General features: G+C 31.2%; 1 protein-coding gene across 1 annotated transcript; it reads left to right on the forward strand.

Annotated features, from left to right (window-relative positions):
* The first annotated feature begins 16,454 nt into the window (after window positions 1-16,454).
* Window positions 16,455-17,021, forward strand: LOC108220948 (agamous-like MADS-box protein AGL62). Its single transcript, XM_017394849.2, has one exon. The coding sequence runs from the start codon at window positions 16,455-16,457 to the stop codon at window positions 17,019-17,021; it is 567 nt and encodes a 188-aa protein (XP_017250338.2).
* Window positions 17,022-17,922: the final 901 nt, after the last annotated feature.

A 17,922-nucleotide genomic window follows, 5' to 3' on the forward strand; every position in this document is an offset into this window, starting at 1 on the left:
CCAAACACCCACAAAGTATTCTCAACTTTCGTGCTTTTACACGTTTACACGACCGGTAAAAGAAACCTAAACAGCTTTGCTTTTTCTAAACAAATTGGGGCATAGTTTTTAGGTTCTTAGATATTGACCGATAATGATTATAATAAGTTCTTTTAACACATATACTGTTTTTTAATCACTGGACGGATACTCGTTCAGCAGTTAAAAAATGTCAGAGGTGTTAAAAATTTATTATAATTTTAAATATTATATATTTATCTAACTGTTCAAAAATTGTATACCACTTAAAAAGTTTTTGACAATTTTTTCACTCCGGATGTGTTACTAATTTATTATAGTCCAGAATTTTTATCCAACGGTTAAAAAATGTATGATACTTAAAATTTCTAGCAATCAATTGTCAGGATCAGGACCCAAATTATATATGAATAAGTTTGCCAAACTAGATGAATCGGATAAAATAAGCATCTTTAAAACTATTTTTATCTCGTCTACTTTCATTTAAAGTAATTTATAATGATGAATATGCACGTATTGACTTTCATAAAAATCTACGCTTGTTGAAGGTAAAATTTGGAACACACTAATGAAGATCTTTATACTAGAGCTCTTTTTCTATTATTTCTTTCTGCCATATCGTTAATAGCAGGTTGGTTACACCTACAACCGAAATGGAAACCGAGTGTTTCGTGGTTCAAAAATGCCGAATCTCGTCTCAATCATCATTTGTCAGGACTCTTCAGCGTAAGTTCCTTGGCTTGGACAGGGCATTTAGTACACGTGGCTATTCCTGCATCTAGAGGGGAGTACGTTCAATGGAATAATTTCTTAGATGTATTACCACACCCCCAAGGGTTAGGCCCGCTTTTTACAGGCCAGTGGAATCTTTATGCTCAAAACCCCGACTCAAGTAGTCATTTATTAGTTTATATAACATTTTAAGAAGTTATTCCCATCATAAATCTTAGTTTTATAAAGATTTTAGATTAATGTTAAGATAATGTTAAGTATTTAGAAGAAAAATTATAATTGATGTAACAAAAATATATAGTAAAATTATTTAAATTATTTTGTTGTCGATAGAATTATAATTTGACATTTAGTTCACCGAATACCGATAGTAGTGTCATAATTTAAAACTTTATACAAGATTATTATTTAAATATTTATAAATCAGGATAAGGACATGAGCAATTTTATGAAAATCAGCTACTTCTTGATCATTTATTGCTCGAACCTCATAAAAGAAAACTTAAAATAATGAGAAAAAAACTTCTGAGAGTACAGAGTTATATCACTCCTTCCAAAAGTTCTTATAACTTACAACAATGAGTAAAGAGGAAAAAATATTTCTCTTTCATTCACTATTCAACAATTTTGAACAACACTCCTTCAAAGTGTTTGATTTAATGAGTATGCCCAATCAAGTTCAATCATAATTAAAACATATGTAATTTTATAGAGAATAAAATTTTAAATATTTTATGTGCTCCAATAAAATAAAATAATATATTAACTAAAAACGACCTATTTATGAAAGGAAGGTGATGAGTAAATTCTCTATTATGTATTCTGTTTCTAATTTTTTTGCTAGTAATGCAGTTCAACCTTAAAATTTTAAAATATTTAGTGTTACCACATTTCATAACCACCAACTTACTTTCTTATGATTCATAAATTCAAATTTCACAACCCCATTATTATTTATATTTTTATACGTTTATGATTCTTGAATTCAAAGTTTATATGATTTATACATCGTTTTTATAACCTTCATATTTATATGACATATATATTAACCATTTGTTTAAGAAAATAATTTTTTAATTTGTTTATTTTTTATCTAAGTACTCATTTCCACTACAATCAAGTTCCAATTTTTAACACAGTGCTTAATAGAGACCGTAATTAAACATTAGCACAGAAAGCTATCAAGTTGCAGCGGTAGATCAAATATTTCTAGAAAGAGAACTAGGTGCACTTCATGTTCCAATTCTTGGTTACATTAACACTATTGGCCAATACATATCTGGTCTCGATAATACAATTGAAGAAGAGCTTGACTATTGATGATATTGCTGAAATACCAAGTCACATTCAAGAATGAGATTGAACGGTAACCAGAGAAGCAAATTCAAGCAATTTCAAATAACATGAAGAGTATGAAATAATTTATTACTGGTAAAATGTATGTCTATTTGCAAAGATGGTCATAAGATATGTTTTTATATTCAAGCTTTTCATTTACTAAAATTTTAGTATATATTTTAATTATTGCATTGAGATAATATAACAAGTTTAAATGATGTCCTCACATAAGTGCTGATCAATAGTTTGTTGTTTCTTAAATAAAAGTTTGAAAATATATTTATATAGACACAATTTTCAATATATATATGGAAAAAAAGTCTAAATTTAACCCTTTTTCATAAAATAAACATAAGAACAACAATTCAACAAATAATGTTTTGTATTAACGATTATAGACATATCGATGTCAAGTTTCATTTTAATATACTAGCCTTGAATCTATGCAGAGCACGAACGTGTATATATTTCAACTTTAACTGTTAAATATTTTTTGATATCGGAGTAAGCTTCAAGATTTGATCGCAGCGTTGCAACCTGTCTTTCTGAGAGAAAACAAATATGTGATAAGTTTGACTTCATAAGAGAAGAATTTTGTTATTCAAAATTCTACTAGATATCCATGTCGAGAACTGACTTTATGACAGTTGCATGAGGTATCAACAACTGACTCTGCGGTGATATAATAATGATGTTATAGACTTCAATTTGTTGTAGTATATTTGACATGTCTATGTCTTGAGTTCGCGATAGCACTCTGATTTGTCGTAAACTTATTTCCCATAAGCCCATAAGTTTGCGGTAGCACTTTTCATTTGTTTGTAAACTTGTTTCTTATACGTCCAAGTGTTGTGTCAAACCCTCCACTTTCCTATGAGCCTTACATAATTTATTATAGAGTCTTTTACATAGCATAATTGACTTTACTTTATAAAAGAGCTCGACAATATTATTGAACTTTCCTTACGTTTGAGAATGCGGTATGGATGAAGCCTTCTCTTCTCGACAACTCAAGTTTCCGGTAATCGGCTTGAGCGTTCGATGGACTATTTGACTTGTTGACATGTAGTAGAACAGACTTTTCTACATTTTATTTTGAACATATTGCTAATATAATTTTTTTAATGTGATTTCAGTTTTATTTCTAAATCTTCCCGGATATGATTTTGATGTTATTCTTCTGTAAAAATCTGAATGTGAGTGTGGGAGCTTTCCCAGTGGAACGAGGCCTTGCCTTGATCCAAAGGGTCACGGGCTCGAACTTTTTAAGTACAATATTGTGAACAAACACAAAATCTTAGGATTGTAAAATTACTTTATATACAGGCATAATTTTTTCAACAACCCATTTGTTCTTAATTATATGATTGGTTTTATTAATTTAGTTATGTTTTGTGTTTTGCAAAGAATATTTCTCAGTACAATATTGTGAACAAACACAAAATCTTAGGATTGCAAAATTACTTAATTTACAGACATAACTTTTTCGACAACCCATTTGTTCTTAATAATATGATTGGTTTTATTCATTTAGTTATGTTATGTGTTTTGCAAAGAAACTGTTAATAATTATTCTCTCCACATATTTAGGTGTGCCCATGAAGTAAATTAATACATCTATTAAAAAGGGACCAACTTAATAAAGTTAGGTGGTAAGTAATTTTTTGTGACATATTCTTATCTCTAATTTGTTTGCTAGTAATGTAGGTCAACTTAAAATTTAAAATTTATTTAATGTTCTGTGATATCATAACCACCAACCTACTTTTTTATGATTTATAGTCGAGATTTTATAACCCCTATTATTATTTTATATTTTAATACCTTGATGAGTCATGAACCCGAATATTATTTGATTTATACATGAGGTTGTTATAACCTCCATATTTAAATTAATCTATATATTTATGATTGGGTTTGTCTTGTGTTCCCATGTGCACATGTTAAGCACTAACATTTATAAAAGGGGAGGGTTTTGATTGATGTGGTTGTTGTAACTAGAGGGAGTCCACCATTATTAAAGAAGGTAAGCCAATAGAAACCATCCAAATTCATAAAATTTGGTGCTTAGTGTGTGCCCATGGGCACACCATAGAAAACCGTTTATTTATGCTTGAGGTATTTATAAACTCGATTATCATCATATTTTATATAAATATGATTTCTAATAATGAATACTTTAATATCATATAACAAGAACACACATTTACCTCTAAAGGGCTTAGGCGATAATACCCAATCAAAATCTTAAATTTTCTTTGTGCAAAATCTTCCGAGGTTTAGGGCAGTCTTGGTAAGGATGGAGGTGAATTATCTCGGAGGTTGTAGCTGGCCGAGTGTAAGAATTTGTACTAGAATTTTGTTGGTTGTTTCCCTCGTGGAGAATGCATCTCTCCTTCAAGAACAATTCTATAACGATAATTATTTGTCTCTTACTTTTTTTTGTTAATTTGTCTTTTTATCAGATATATGATTCTTTCATTGTATTCTCAAGGTTTGTTCATCTAATTAATGCATACTTACATAAATACACACACACATATATATATATATATATATATATACATATTTTAATTTTCTGCAACTTGTTCTAAAAAAACTTATTTGGAGAATTACACTGCCCATAATTGATTTAAGTAATTACTAGTTTTGGATAAATATTTTATTTTTTACAACGTGAGTACTATCGGTTTTCAAGTCGACTTTACATTAGTTCCATGATAACCAAGTTTTCTCTATAATTCGGATTAAAGTGGTACAACTCGATCGGGTCGAAATTGAATGAACTCCGAATAATCAGAAAAACTCAAATGGAAAAACAGTTAAAAAAACTCATAATCCAGTATATTAACTCCATTATGTATCACCTATGGAGTTTGGTATAAGTTCATAATATAATATGTAGTATAAATAATTTATTATGTGACTTATATATTAGTAATTTGTTTTAATAAATTAATCATTTAATTCATCTAATTTTTGATTTAAGTACTCATTTTGAATACCCGAGTACTCACAGATTCCCCGAGTAAGCCGAGTTCAGATTTTTTAAACCAACGCTAAATAGATATCGTAATTAAATATTTTTTTCATTGTTCCATGTCTAGTTGTAATATGTGGGATGGAAAACGCATACGCGAACATTGTTACTGAAAGAACCAAACCTAACATTATGTTTGTTGAAATAATCTTAAATTTAGTTATTATTATTTAATTATTTGTTTAGTTATTTATTTTGAACGTTGGTTTTAGATTGAAGTAGTTAGATGTTTGTTGGAGTCCTAGAGAATTTGTAGGAGGTATTGAGTCTATCAAATAGTAGAGTAGTTTTAGGAGATTTATTAGAACACTAGTACAAAAATTACTTTTTGCAACGCACCTTTAGTGTCGGCTTTTTGAATCACCGTCGCTTAGAACCCTTTTTAGTGTCGGTTCTGACAACAACCGACGCAAAATGTAATTTTATTTGATCTACAGCGTCGTCGGCTATTTAAATAACCGACACCTAAAAGCTATCTTTTGCGTCGGTCCGTGAAACACCGAAACCTAAAAGCCATCTTGTGTGTCGGCCCACTAAACACTGACGCTATAGAGCTCTGTTTTAAGCAACGCGAATCTTAAACACCGACATAACAGAGTATTAGTTTTTAAAGGAATAAAAATTATAATCACTCTGGAGCCTATCTCGAGTACTCACACCTCGATTAGAAATCAACTGCTCACATTCTCAGTTCACAATCTTATCTACTATGTAGTTCTCGATCTCAACTGCTAATCTCATTCTCAACTGCTAATCTCGCTAGTTGTCTACTGCTAATCTCAACCCAGGGCGATTAAAATTCTCTATGCTCAGCTAATCTCGACTTTACAAACCCGACGCTATTGGCTATGCCTTTAGCGACGGCATTTCCAGTAACCGACACTTAAACCTATATCTATAGCGTCGGCAGTTTAGGTAACCGACGCTTTTGCCCATACCTATAGCGTCGGGGTTTCCGATAACCGACGCTTATACTATACCTATAGCGTCGGCGTTTCAGATAACCGACGCTTATGACTATTTTAAGCGTCGCCTAAATAACCGACGCAATAGATCCATACCTTTAGTGTCGCCTGCATATACTACGCCACTTGACCGACGCTAAAAGTATATTTTAACCGACGCTATAAGCCCTTTTTGTACTATTCTACTGCTTCCACTATAGTGGAAGTAGTAGAATAGTGTTAGGAGTCAAGTAGGTTTTGTTTTTAAATATTGCATGTAATCTCTTTTTTAGTTTTTAGAGGTAGAAGAAGGAATAAAAATCAGTTTTATATTGTACACTTCATATTAGAGCCAGGTTGTGTTTTTTCGCCGCCAGGCGGTGGTGAAGCCGCCACTGGTGGTGGAGGCTCAAAATAAATGTCTGGTGAGGTAGTTTTAGGTAGGCATTGCGCAAGGATGGTGGAAAAGCTACATGTGTAATATGAGATGCATGTGTATTATGGGGCTGCCGAGAAAGACGAGGCGATGCCGAAGAAGCCTGCTGAAGGCAGAAAATGAAAAAGAGTTCCATGCAGAAAGAGATGGATCTGGCATTTTTATGACGGAGTAGAGGGAGAACCCTCCTTTAGAATTATGGGTGATTATGTGCACCTGGAGAGAACTTTAGAATTATGGGTGATTATGTGCACCGGGAGAGAAGTGCTCCAAGTGAATTTGGTGTTGATGAGAAGTGCATCAACAAATTGGTGGTGGTGAGAAGTGCATCACAGATGAAGAGAAGTGCTTCATAAACTCTGTTAAGTAAATTTAAGATTATGGGGGTGATTGCTGAATAATCTTAAATTTAGTTATTATTATTTATTTAATTATTTATTTAGTTATATATTTTGAACATTAGTTTTAGATTGAAGTAGATAGATGTTTGTTGGAGTCCTAGAGAATTTGTAGGAGGTATTGAGTCTATCAAACGGTAAAGTAGTTTTAGGATATTTATTAGAAGTAGTAGAAGAGTCAAGTAGGTTTCGTTTTTAAATATTGCATGTAATCTCTTTTTTAGAGGTCGAAGAAGGAATACAAATGAGTTTTATATTCTACAATGTTCATAAGTAATTATTGTTGAAATGCAAATCAAGTGTACTACCTCTTCGATATTTTCCTCGAGCAATGTAGATATACTTGTAAAACATAATTGCCTAAAACTACGAGCATGTAAAACTAGGTAAAGTTTTAGAATATGTTTCTGGTGACAAGTGATTTGGTTTCAGTGACAACAGCCAACTCAGCAGCACCGGCACTATAATATTTTGAGGCGTGGAATGGGCTCTACGATATTGTGATGGCTGACTTTCACATTGCAGATATGAACATCTACAAGTTTATTCAGTGCATTCGTGATCAATGCTTGAGGGGCATGCCCATCATCTGTAAGTTAATTCAATTAACTTATCACACAGACAACATGCCTAAACATTCATATTTTCATTATTACTTTTTCATATTTGAGGTTTTGGCGTTAAGGAACTTTACGGAGAGTAAGAGCTTTTATTCTTGAAATAAGGTTAGCTACAACCATATTTAATAATTTATATTTCAAATTACTAATTTATTAAGTTGGAGTGATGGCTGAGGATGACCCAATGGGCATAGGAAAGGAGGCTCTGCAAAACGGGGCATCCTACTTCATCCAAAAACCACTCTCACCTTTTGACGTAGCATATCTCTGGCAACATATTGTGCATAGGACAGCGATAATTCCTGGTGATATGGATACTTTGACCAAACAAAAAATGAATGGCCTCACCAGGTCTTATGAAGGAAATGGAAAACGAAGAAAGATTCAACATACAGAAGGCCGTGTGACAGGTAACTCTATCCTGCATAATAATGGACTCTATAACAATACAAGAATGATTTATACTTCTAGTGTCTTGTCCACAAATATCTTGGAAATTTTCATAGCTCTGTTGTTTGACTAATATATTTTTAATTAGCAGAAGCTGCTCCAAGCAAAACTTCAAACATGAGGAATGATGAGCAAGGCTATTTACACCCGTCTAGTAATTTTCAGGTACTAATTTAACCATAACCAACATCTGTATAGGCATCTATTCTTATTTTTGATTATGTCTCATTCTTGGAAAGCGAATTAAAATACAAACTAGGGTGAAAAAAAATACTATTTTTGGGAAAAAATCCAACCAAGGTAACTTAATAAACATTTTAATGGTGTTCATCTTGTATATGTCTTCATATTATGACAAAATAGATTCTTGTCAGAGAGGAAGGTTGCACTATATTTAATTCGATAGTATATTCTACATCTCTATTATCTTAATTATTTCCACCCAAGTCATTATGAAATGTTGGGGTATGCCCATCATGACCATAAAGGGAATTTTTTAGTTTTATATCATTTCCATCCTCATGTACTTGAATATCATATTCACTGTTGAAAGACAATGCTGGAAAGTGGTCCCCAAACTGTGTTGGCTATACCACTGCGGGTGTTCCATATATCCTAAATGAATTGAACACCAATATTGCACAGAATGCAATGATTGAAAATGTTATTACGAACACGGGTAGACTTCATGTAGCCGGGCAAAATGGAGGCTTTCAAATGGGAGTGGATCAAATGACCCCTACAAATGTTTACTGGACTGGTTCTCTACAGATCCCAAATCTAATTCCAGATCAAGAAGCCTCGGGTGATTTGGGCGGAGGAATGTATTTTGATGGAAATACAGGCAATGTGGGTAACATAAGGACGAGAACCGATCAAGTTGCAGCAGTGGGGAATCAAATATTTCTGGGAGGGGAACAACTGATTCTTGAAAATGGTTATTCTACATGTTCTCTTCAGGTTCCAAATCTGGGTTATATAAACACTACTGGCCAATGCACTTCTGGTCTTGATAATACAATTGAAGAAGAGCTGACTATGATAATATTGCTGAAATACTAAGTCACATTCAAGAATAAGATTGGACCTATCCAGTGAAGCAAACTTAAGCAATTTCAAATAACCGGAAGAATAGGAGATAATTTATTTGTTGGAAATTTTTTCATCTTAGAAATCTTATTTGTATGTTTGCCCGTAAAATGCATGTATATTATTGAAAACATGGTGATAAGATATGTTCTTATATTCAAGCTTTTCATTTTCTTAAATTTAGATATATTGTAAATATTTCGTGGACACAGTATAACAAGTTTAAATGTGTCCTCATCTAAGTGCTGATCAATAGTATTTTGTTTCCTAAATAAATTTTGGAAATAAATTTATACGAACACAACTTTGAATGGGAAAAGTCTAAAATTCACCCGTTTTCATAAACTAAACAAAAGAATAATAATTTAACAATTAATGCATTATATTTGTCATAAAAGGTTAATATAACCGTTAATACGCATATATCACTGTCTACACTGCAAGAAAAACGGTCATTTTCGACCGTCCATTTCTGGTTGAAAATGACTAATTTCGACCGTATACGGTCGAAATTAGTCATTTTCAACCGCAGAATGTGCGGTCGAAGTTAGGCTAGTCGAAAATAAATTGCGGTCGAAAATATTAATTTCGACCGGTTATTTTCGACCGTCTTTTTCAGCCCAAAAAATTGTTTTCGTTGAAAATTTGAACTTCCCGCTCAAGTTTTTTAAAAAATCTGAAAAATTCAGTTTCCCAATTTTAATTTTTTCGACCGATAACGGTCGAATTTATTAAACATTCGAATTAAATTTTTGGTCGAAATAAACATACCATTACGGTCGAACTAATTAAACCAAAAAAGCGGTAGTCGAAATTAATAGACCATTATTTTGGTGTGGTCGAAATTAATAAGCCATAATATAAATTGTAAAGTTTCAGTGGATTCTGCTTACCTGTTCAAACCCAAAATACCAAACTACATCCAAAATAACAATAATAAAAAACATAAATATTTAAAGCCAAATTGCCAAGATAAAAATACCCAACTATTCAAAATAACTACAGAAAAGATACTTAGATATTTAAACCATCCACCAAAAGTTAGAAATTCATCCATCCACTAAAAGTTAGACTATTCACTGGCTTACTAACCCATTAACCAAAAGTATGAAATGCCAAATTACCACAAGTACTCCTGCTAATCTAACAGAGAGTATAAAAACGCATCTAAATCATAGTCATCTTCATACGGATTTTTCTCTGTACTAGCTAGTTACCAGCGTTAAACTCATGTGGCGCAAGAACGGCTATATAATTCAAAATTTAATTACTGCTCATAATTTGATCTTTATCTATTCGTTGATTGTGTAAACTCCAAGTTTTGACGCTAGGATTGCCACATGTCTTCTGAGAGAAAAAATCTATGAGAACAACACTGGTGATTTGATTTACGTGACTCCATAATAGTAAGAATTTTGTTATTCAAAATTCTGCTAAATATCAATGTCGAGAACTGACTTCACGAAAAATAATCATGTCATAGACTTTAATTTGTGGTAGTGTATTTGACTTGTCGATATCTTAAGTTTGCGGTAGCACTATTCATTGGTGGTAAACTTGTTTCCTATAAGCCCAAATGTTGTGTCAAATTCTCCACTTGCTTACGAGCCTTATGCAGTTTATTATAGAGTCTTCTACATAGCATAATTAATTTTACTTTATATAAGAGCTCCACAACTTTACTGAAATTTTCTCAGGCTTGAGAATGCGGTAATGAATGAAGCCTACAGTATATAATTCTATTGTCCACAACTCATGTTCACGTTGTTGGAGTGTTGGGCGGTCCATTTGACTTTGTTGACTTGTAGTTGAATGGAGTTTTCTATATTTTGATTAGAACAAATATAGACAATTTAATTTCAGCTTTTTTCTTAAATTTTTGGATATGATCTTGATGTTCTTCTTCGGTAAAAATCCTTATTGTAGCTACTTGAATGTTAAGAGAGAAATATCCCTATAGTATAACAAAATTTGAACAAAATTACGACATAATACCGTCATACCTTTTTCAACAACCCATTTGCTTAATAATATGATTGGTTTCTTCATTTAGTTATCTTATGTGTTTTGCAAAGAAATAGTCAATTATTCTTTGCACATATTTAGGTGTGGCCATAAAGTAAAATAATATATTTATTAAAAAAGGACAATTTAAGAAAGTTAGTTGGTAAGTAATTTTTTGGTGCGCTCATGAAGTAAAATAATATATTATTAAACAAGGACCAATTTAAGAAAGTTAGGTGGTTAGCAATTTTTTGTTAGGTATTCTATCTCTAATTCACTTGCTAGTTATGTAGGTCAACATAAAACTTAATATTTATTTAATTGGGAAATTACCTTGTATACTGTTTTTTTAAATCTTATTTTCAAAAATACTACCTTCTCCAACCTTATTTGCAAAAATACTACCTTCTCTAAAATCTTTCAAATATACTATCTTTTTGAAAATATTTTCCAAAAATACGGTGGTTGCATATGCAACCATATATGCAACTACAATTCCTGATTTCAAGTTACAGTTTTCGAATGTCATTTTCGAAATCATCTTTTGAATCCATATACATACATACATACATACATATATATATATATATATATATATATATATATATATATATATATATATATATAATTCAGTTGCATATATGGTTGCATATGGTTGTATTCAGTTGCATATGGTTGCATTAAGTTGATTCTATTGTAATCTAATGACCCCGCCAGAGGCACCCATACATCAGTTGTAACTTACAGTTTTCCGTTGCATATGAAGTTGCATTTAGTTGCATATAAAGTTGCATATGAGGTTGCATATGAGGCAACCTCATATGCAACTAAATGCAACGGAAAACTATAAGTTACAACTGAAATCCAAGGATGAGGTTTAAAATGACATTTGAAAACTGAAACTTGAAATGAGGAATTGCAGTTGCATTTATAGTTGCAAATGCAACCACCGTATTTTTGAAAATATTTTAGAGAAGGTAGTATTTTTGAAAATTATAAGATTTGAGAAGGTAGTATTTTTGAAAATAAGATTGAAAACTTGGTTATGAATAAAAAAACCCTATTTAATTTTTGGATGATATCATAACCACCAACCTACTTTTTTATAATTTATACAATCGAGGTTTTATAACCCTGTTATTATTTTATATTTTTATACGTTTTCATTGAATTTCATTTGATTTATACATACAATAATATAACTCCTATATTTTTAATAATTTATATATTTATGATTTATGCTTGAGGTATTTATAAAATCAATTATTGTCATATTTTATATAAATATGCTTTTTCAAAATGAATACTCAAATATCATATATTAAGTAGTGATGAGCAAAACCGAACGATAAACAGAAATCGAAATGGTACAAAACCGCACCAATTAAAAATCGAACCGAATAAAAACCGCACCAATGATGTGGTTTTGGTTTGGTTTAAATTTTGTAAAACCGAATACAAACCGAACCGAACCACAATGATAATTATAATAGATATTATTTTATATAAATTAATATAATCATATAAATAATATTATTCATATACACATTTATAAAACTAGTTTCAAGTCAAGTAGTTATTAGTTTATTACTACGGTCTGTAGGAGTCTGGACAGTGTGGGTGTGGATGATTTGGTAATTGGATGGCCTTATAATTTGTTTTTACCATCCTGTAGTTGAGTTTGTTTACTGCCAATGGGAATACAAAGGATGATTTGAAGTTTCCCATATATGTGGCTCTTCTTTCACATGTCAATTTGTTTTATTTGTGTTGGGGGTGAGTAATTATTATTTTAACACGAGGATTTGGAACAGATCAAGGATGGATTCAGTTTTAAAATTAGGTAAATAAATATATTTAAAATATTTTATATATTTGATTTTGAAACCGAAACCGTACCATTTAAAACCAAAACCGAATTTTATAAACCGAACCGCACCATTTATATATGGTTTGGTTTTGATTTCTGATTTTAGAAACTGGATTAATATGGTTACAGTGCAGTTTTTAGTCAAAACCGCACCATACCGCACCGTGTTCATACCTAATATTAAGAACACACATACCTAATATTAAGAACACACATTCACCTTTACAGGGTGAGTGTGGCATATGCTGAGGGCTTAGAAGATAATACTCAATCAAAAATTTAAATTTTCTTTGTGCAAAATCTTCAGATGTTCAAGGGGGTCATGGTAAGGACCGATGTGAATTATCTGGTCGGTTGTAGCCGGGCAGTACTGTAAGAATTTGTACTCGAATTCTATTGGTTGATCACAACTCCGTCTCCCTAGTGGAGAATGCATTTCTGTTTCAAGAACAATTCTATAACAATAATGATTTGTCTCTTTTTTTTTGTTAATTAGTTCTTGTGATCAAATTCATGATTCGTTAATTGTATTCTCCACGTGATGCATACTTAAATAAACATATACATACACACATATGTATAAAAATATTATTTTTTTACTAGTTATCTCTAAAAAAAAGTATGGAAAATTACACTCCCCATAATAGAATTAAGTGAGTATTTCTTTTGGATTAATATTTATTTTTTGCAAGGTGAGTACTACCGGGTTTTCGACTCGACTTTACATTGTTCCCATGATAACCAAGTTTCCACCATAATTCGGATTGAAATCGGTACAACTCGGGTCGAAATTGGATGAACTTAAAAAAACTCCAATGGAAAAAGCTAAAAAAACTCATAATCCACGATAATAACTCCATTATATATCACTTATAGAGTTTTATTATATTGTCATGATATAACATGTAGAACAAATAATTTATTAATTGACTTATATATTAGTTATTTGTCTTAGGAAAATAATTATTTAATTAATGTAATTTTTGATTTAAGTACTCATTTCGAGTACCCGAGTACTCATAGATTCCCCGATTCAAGCTAAGTTCAGAATTTTAAACCAACCCTAAATAGAGACCATGATTAAACATTTTTTCATTATTCCATGTGTAGTTGTAATATGTTGGATAGAAAAAGGCATATGCTGCACGACTATTGTTATTGAAATAACCAAAACATAATGTTATGATCATAAGTAATTATTCTTGAAATGCAAATCTAGTGTACCTCTTCGATATTTTCCTGAAGCAGTGTAGATAAGCAGTGTAGATATATTTGTAGAACATAATGGACTAAAAAATGAGCGTGTAAAACTAGGTAAAGATTTAGAATATGTTGTGGTGACAAGTGATTTGGTTTCAATGACAACAACCAACTCAGGAGCACTGGCTCTAAAGTATTTTGGGGCCTGGAATGGGCTCTACGATATTGTGATGGCTGACTTTCACATTGCAGATATGAACTTCTATGAGTTTATGAGCGTGTAAAACTAGGTAAAGATTTAGAATATGTTGTGGTGACAAGTGATTTGGTTTCAATGACAACAACCAACTCAGGAGCACTGGCTCTAAAGTATTTTGGGGCCTGGAATGGGCTCTACGATATTGTGATGGCTGACTTTCACATTGCAGATATGAACTTCTATGAGTTTATTCAGCGCATTCGTGATCAATGCTTGAGGGGCATTAAGTTCAATTACTTATCACACAGCACAATATGCCTAAACACTATATAGAATTTTTTTTTATATAAACCATCACAAAACTCAAGTTTGGGAAATATGACATAAATATATATGTATGTATATATATATTTCAATTTAAATAGATTGCATAATTTTGATAAATTGAATATGAATAATATTATAAGATTTTTGGGAAATTTCAAAAACATTACTTAATAAATAAGATAATATTTTATAAACAATGAATTTCAACAAAAAATTATGATGAAAAAGAAATATTATAATACTATTCTTAAAACACTCAACATAACAAATATTATAAATATATGTTTGGTTTAATTTATTTGTTTTCGTGTAATACAACTTGTCAATTTATTTCTCATTAAAAAAATTTTAACAGGACACAAAAAAATATTTTATGAAAAGATTGTATTCATCTAATTTTTGTAATTCGATAATTAATTAAGAATTCATATTTATATTGATTCATAGATTAAAATTTTATGTTATGCATTAAATATGTTATTTATGTATTCTTGAATCATTTCCGAATTTCAGATTATTTCCAAATTCTATAAGTCTATTTTATTGTTATTAGAGGATATATAAAATTAGAATATCGAATTAGTGACTAGATAGATATTGTGAACCGTAGAATATCGAGATTGGATTTTGATTTTTCAAAAGAATAATATTATGGAAATTTTTTGATAATAAGCAAAATATTTACTTTATAAATGTGATAAAAATTTGTAACCAGGGTAAAAAAACAAATTTAAACTAACAAATATTTAGAACATAATCTTTACAACTACCATCATAAAAGATGATTATCATTTAACTTTTTTTATATTTAAGTCATGAGTCCTACATGGTTGCTTTGGTTTATTTGTTTTTACTTAATACAAATTGTCAATCTGTACCAAATTATATATTTTTTAAAATAAACATAATATAATAGTTTTTAAAAATATTCATTCGATTTTTGTAATCCCATAATTCATTAATAATTCAAATTTTGTATTACTTGGTAGATTAACATTTTATGCTATCCATCCAAAGGTTTATGTTCGTATATTTGAATTCATTCACAAATTAGAAATTATTTGAAAATAATATATTCATTCGATTTTTGTAATCCCAAAATTCATTGAAAATTCATATTTCGTTTTACTTGGTAGACTAATATTTTATTTATCAATTCAAAGTTTTATGTTTATATATTTGAATTCATTCACAAATTCCAAATTATTTCAAAATTCTAAGAATGTATTTGCATGTCATTAGAGGATATACATACTATAATATTTATTAACTGTTTGGATATATGTTTCGAGTATTATGGAATATAGAGATAAAGTTTGTCTTTTCAAAACAATAGCCAAAAATATTTTTAATTTTATTCTGAAAAAAGGCCATGACTTTAAGAAAAATTCTTATAAGCCTGAATAAAAAAAGAAGAAAGAAACATTCTTGTTTTATGTTTATTGTGGTATGGAATATTATTATACTCCTAAAATATAATGTAATAATAAAATTAAATTTATTTGACAAGTAAAAAAAACTTCCATGACAAATTTTAAGTTTGGCGGGATTTTTGCCCCCTTTTTTCTTTAAAAAATTTGTATTTCACATTTGAGTTTTACTATATTTGAATGGGCGCTACTTTTCTATTTGTTCCCCGCTCTTTAACTTTTGAAATTTGACATCCATTAAAATCCTATTTAAGCAGCACATTCAGGAACCCTGTTTGATTAATCTACTACACTGTCACAGTCATCTGTTTTCTCACTCATAAAATTTAACATCTTTAGAGGTTCTCTCAATATCTAAAATGGCAAAAAAAGGAGCAGGGCGCAAAAGGATTCCAATGGAGAAGATAGAGGACTCAAGTAAGGTTGGGGTTACCTTCTCAAAACGAAGGTCTGGCCTCTTTAAGAAGGCATGTGCGGTCCGCTCTCTCTGTGACTGTCATACGGCTATTGTTATCTTCTCAGGGGACAACACAGTTTATTCTTTCGGTGATCCCTCCTCAGATAGGATTTTCAATTCCTTCATCGGCGCTACCCCTGCCGAAGAGAGCGAAGGCGCTACCCCTGCCCAAGAGAGCGAAGGCGCTACTTCTGCCGAAGAGAGCGATGTCCCACAGTTGACAGAAGGTTATGATTTTTGTCAACTGATGGAAGAGATGACAGAATATGAAGGCATAGTTGATGCAGAGAAAACTCGGGAAAATGGCTTTACTGAAGTTGAGAACGATCCTCAAGATGAGAACTGCTTGGGGAAATTGTGGTCAGCACCAGTGGAGGAACTAACATTGGCAGAAGCTGAAGAAATGTTGGCGAAATTGGAGGACTTTAAACCATTTGAAGACACTTCTAGCAGCCAAGCACAAACATAATCATCAAGACACACAAATGTAGAATCTCTTGGCGTAATTTGCCGAACCAATTGATAACAATAAAAACAGGGTTGTATGTTTATCAAAATAAAATAATATTAGTATTATATATGTTCGGGCCTTTTTTATTGATATGTGATAACATAATGATACATACTTGGTACACGAATAAGAAAACACCCCAATGAATATGAGTAAGAAGCCAATATTAAGATTTTAAGCTCCTTTCAGTGGTAATATATTTTGTAATACAGCCACCCCAAGTCCAGGTACAAGTTATACAATAATTTAATGCTAAACCCTTTTTTAACATCACCCTAGTTTGTTATCTTATGGATGTCGAAATTGACTTGCTTAATATTTATTTTATATGCATTTTCATACGTTGTGAGTGATACGTTAATTATTCAAAAGTAGCAAATACAATACACAAAAATGTAGAAGAACCATCAAGAATTTGCTAAAGCTAATGTTGTAGATATTTTTGTGGTGCCCCCAAAGCCATGTCTAAGCACACGACATCGATGTTTACCTATACATGGGTGGCCAACATATCCTAGACCTTGGCTAAAAATCCATGATTAGTGGAGTTTTTTGGTAGTGACATCGGTATATGGGTTCTTCAGAGGTGAAAGGTTAAGGCTGGATTTACATTTTTGATTTTGCTCATCATATAGACAAAAAGTGCATCCTGATTGATACTACAAGCACTACAACAAAAACACCATTAGACAACACTAATCAGACAACGCACGGTGAAAAAAGCGTTGTTTGGAAAAATGACACAACACTTTCTTTTCGTCCTCGAAAAGCTATTGTCTAACACCTACGACCTACAACGGTTAAAAAACTGTTGTCTAGTAAATTCAATCAGACAACGGTTTCTTAACTGTGGTATTGT

Source organism: Daucus carota, chromosome 1, assembly GCF_001625215.2.
Source record: "Daucus carota subsp. sativus chromosome 1, DH1 v3.0, whole genome shotgun sequence".
NCBI classification, from domain to species: domain Eukaryota; kingdom Viridiplantae; phylum Streptophyta; class Magnoliopsida; order Apiales; family Apiaceae; genus Daucus; species Daucus carota.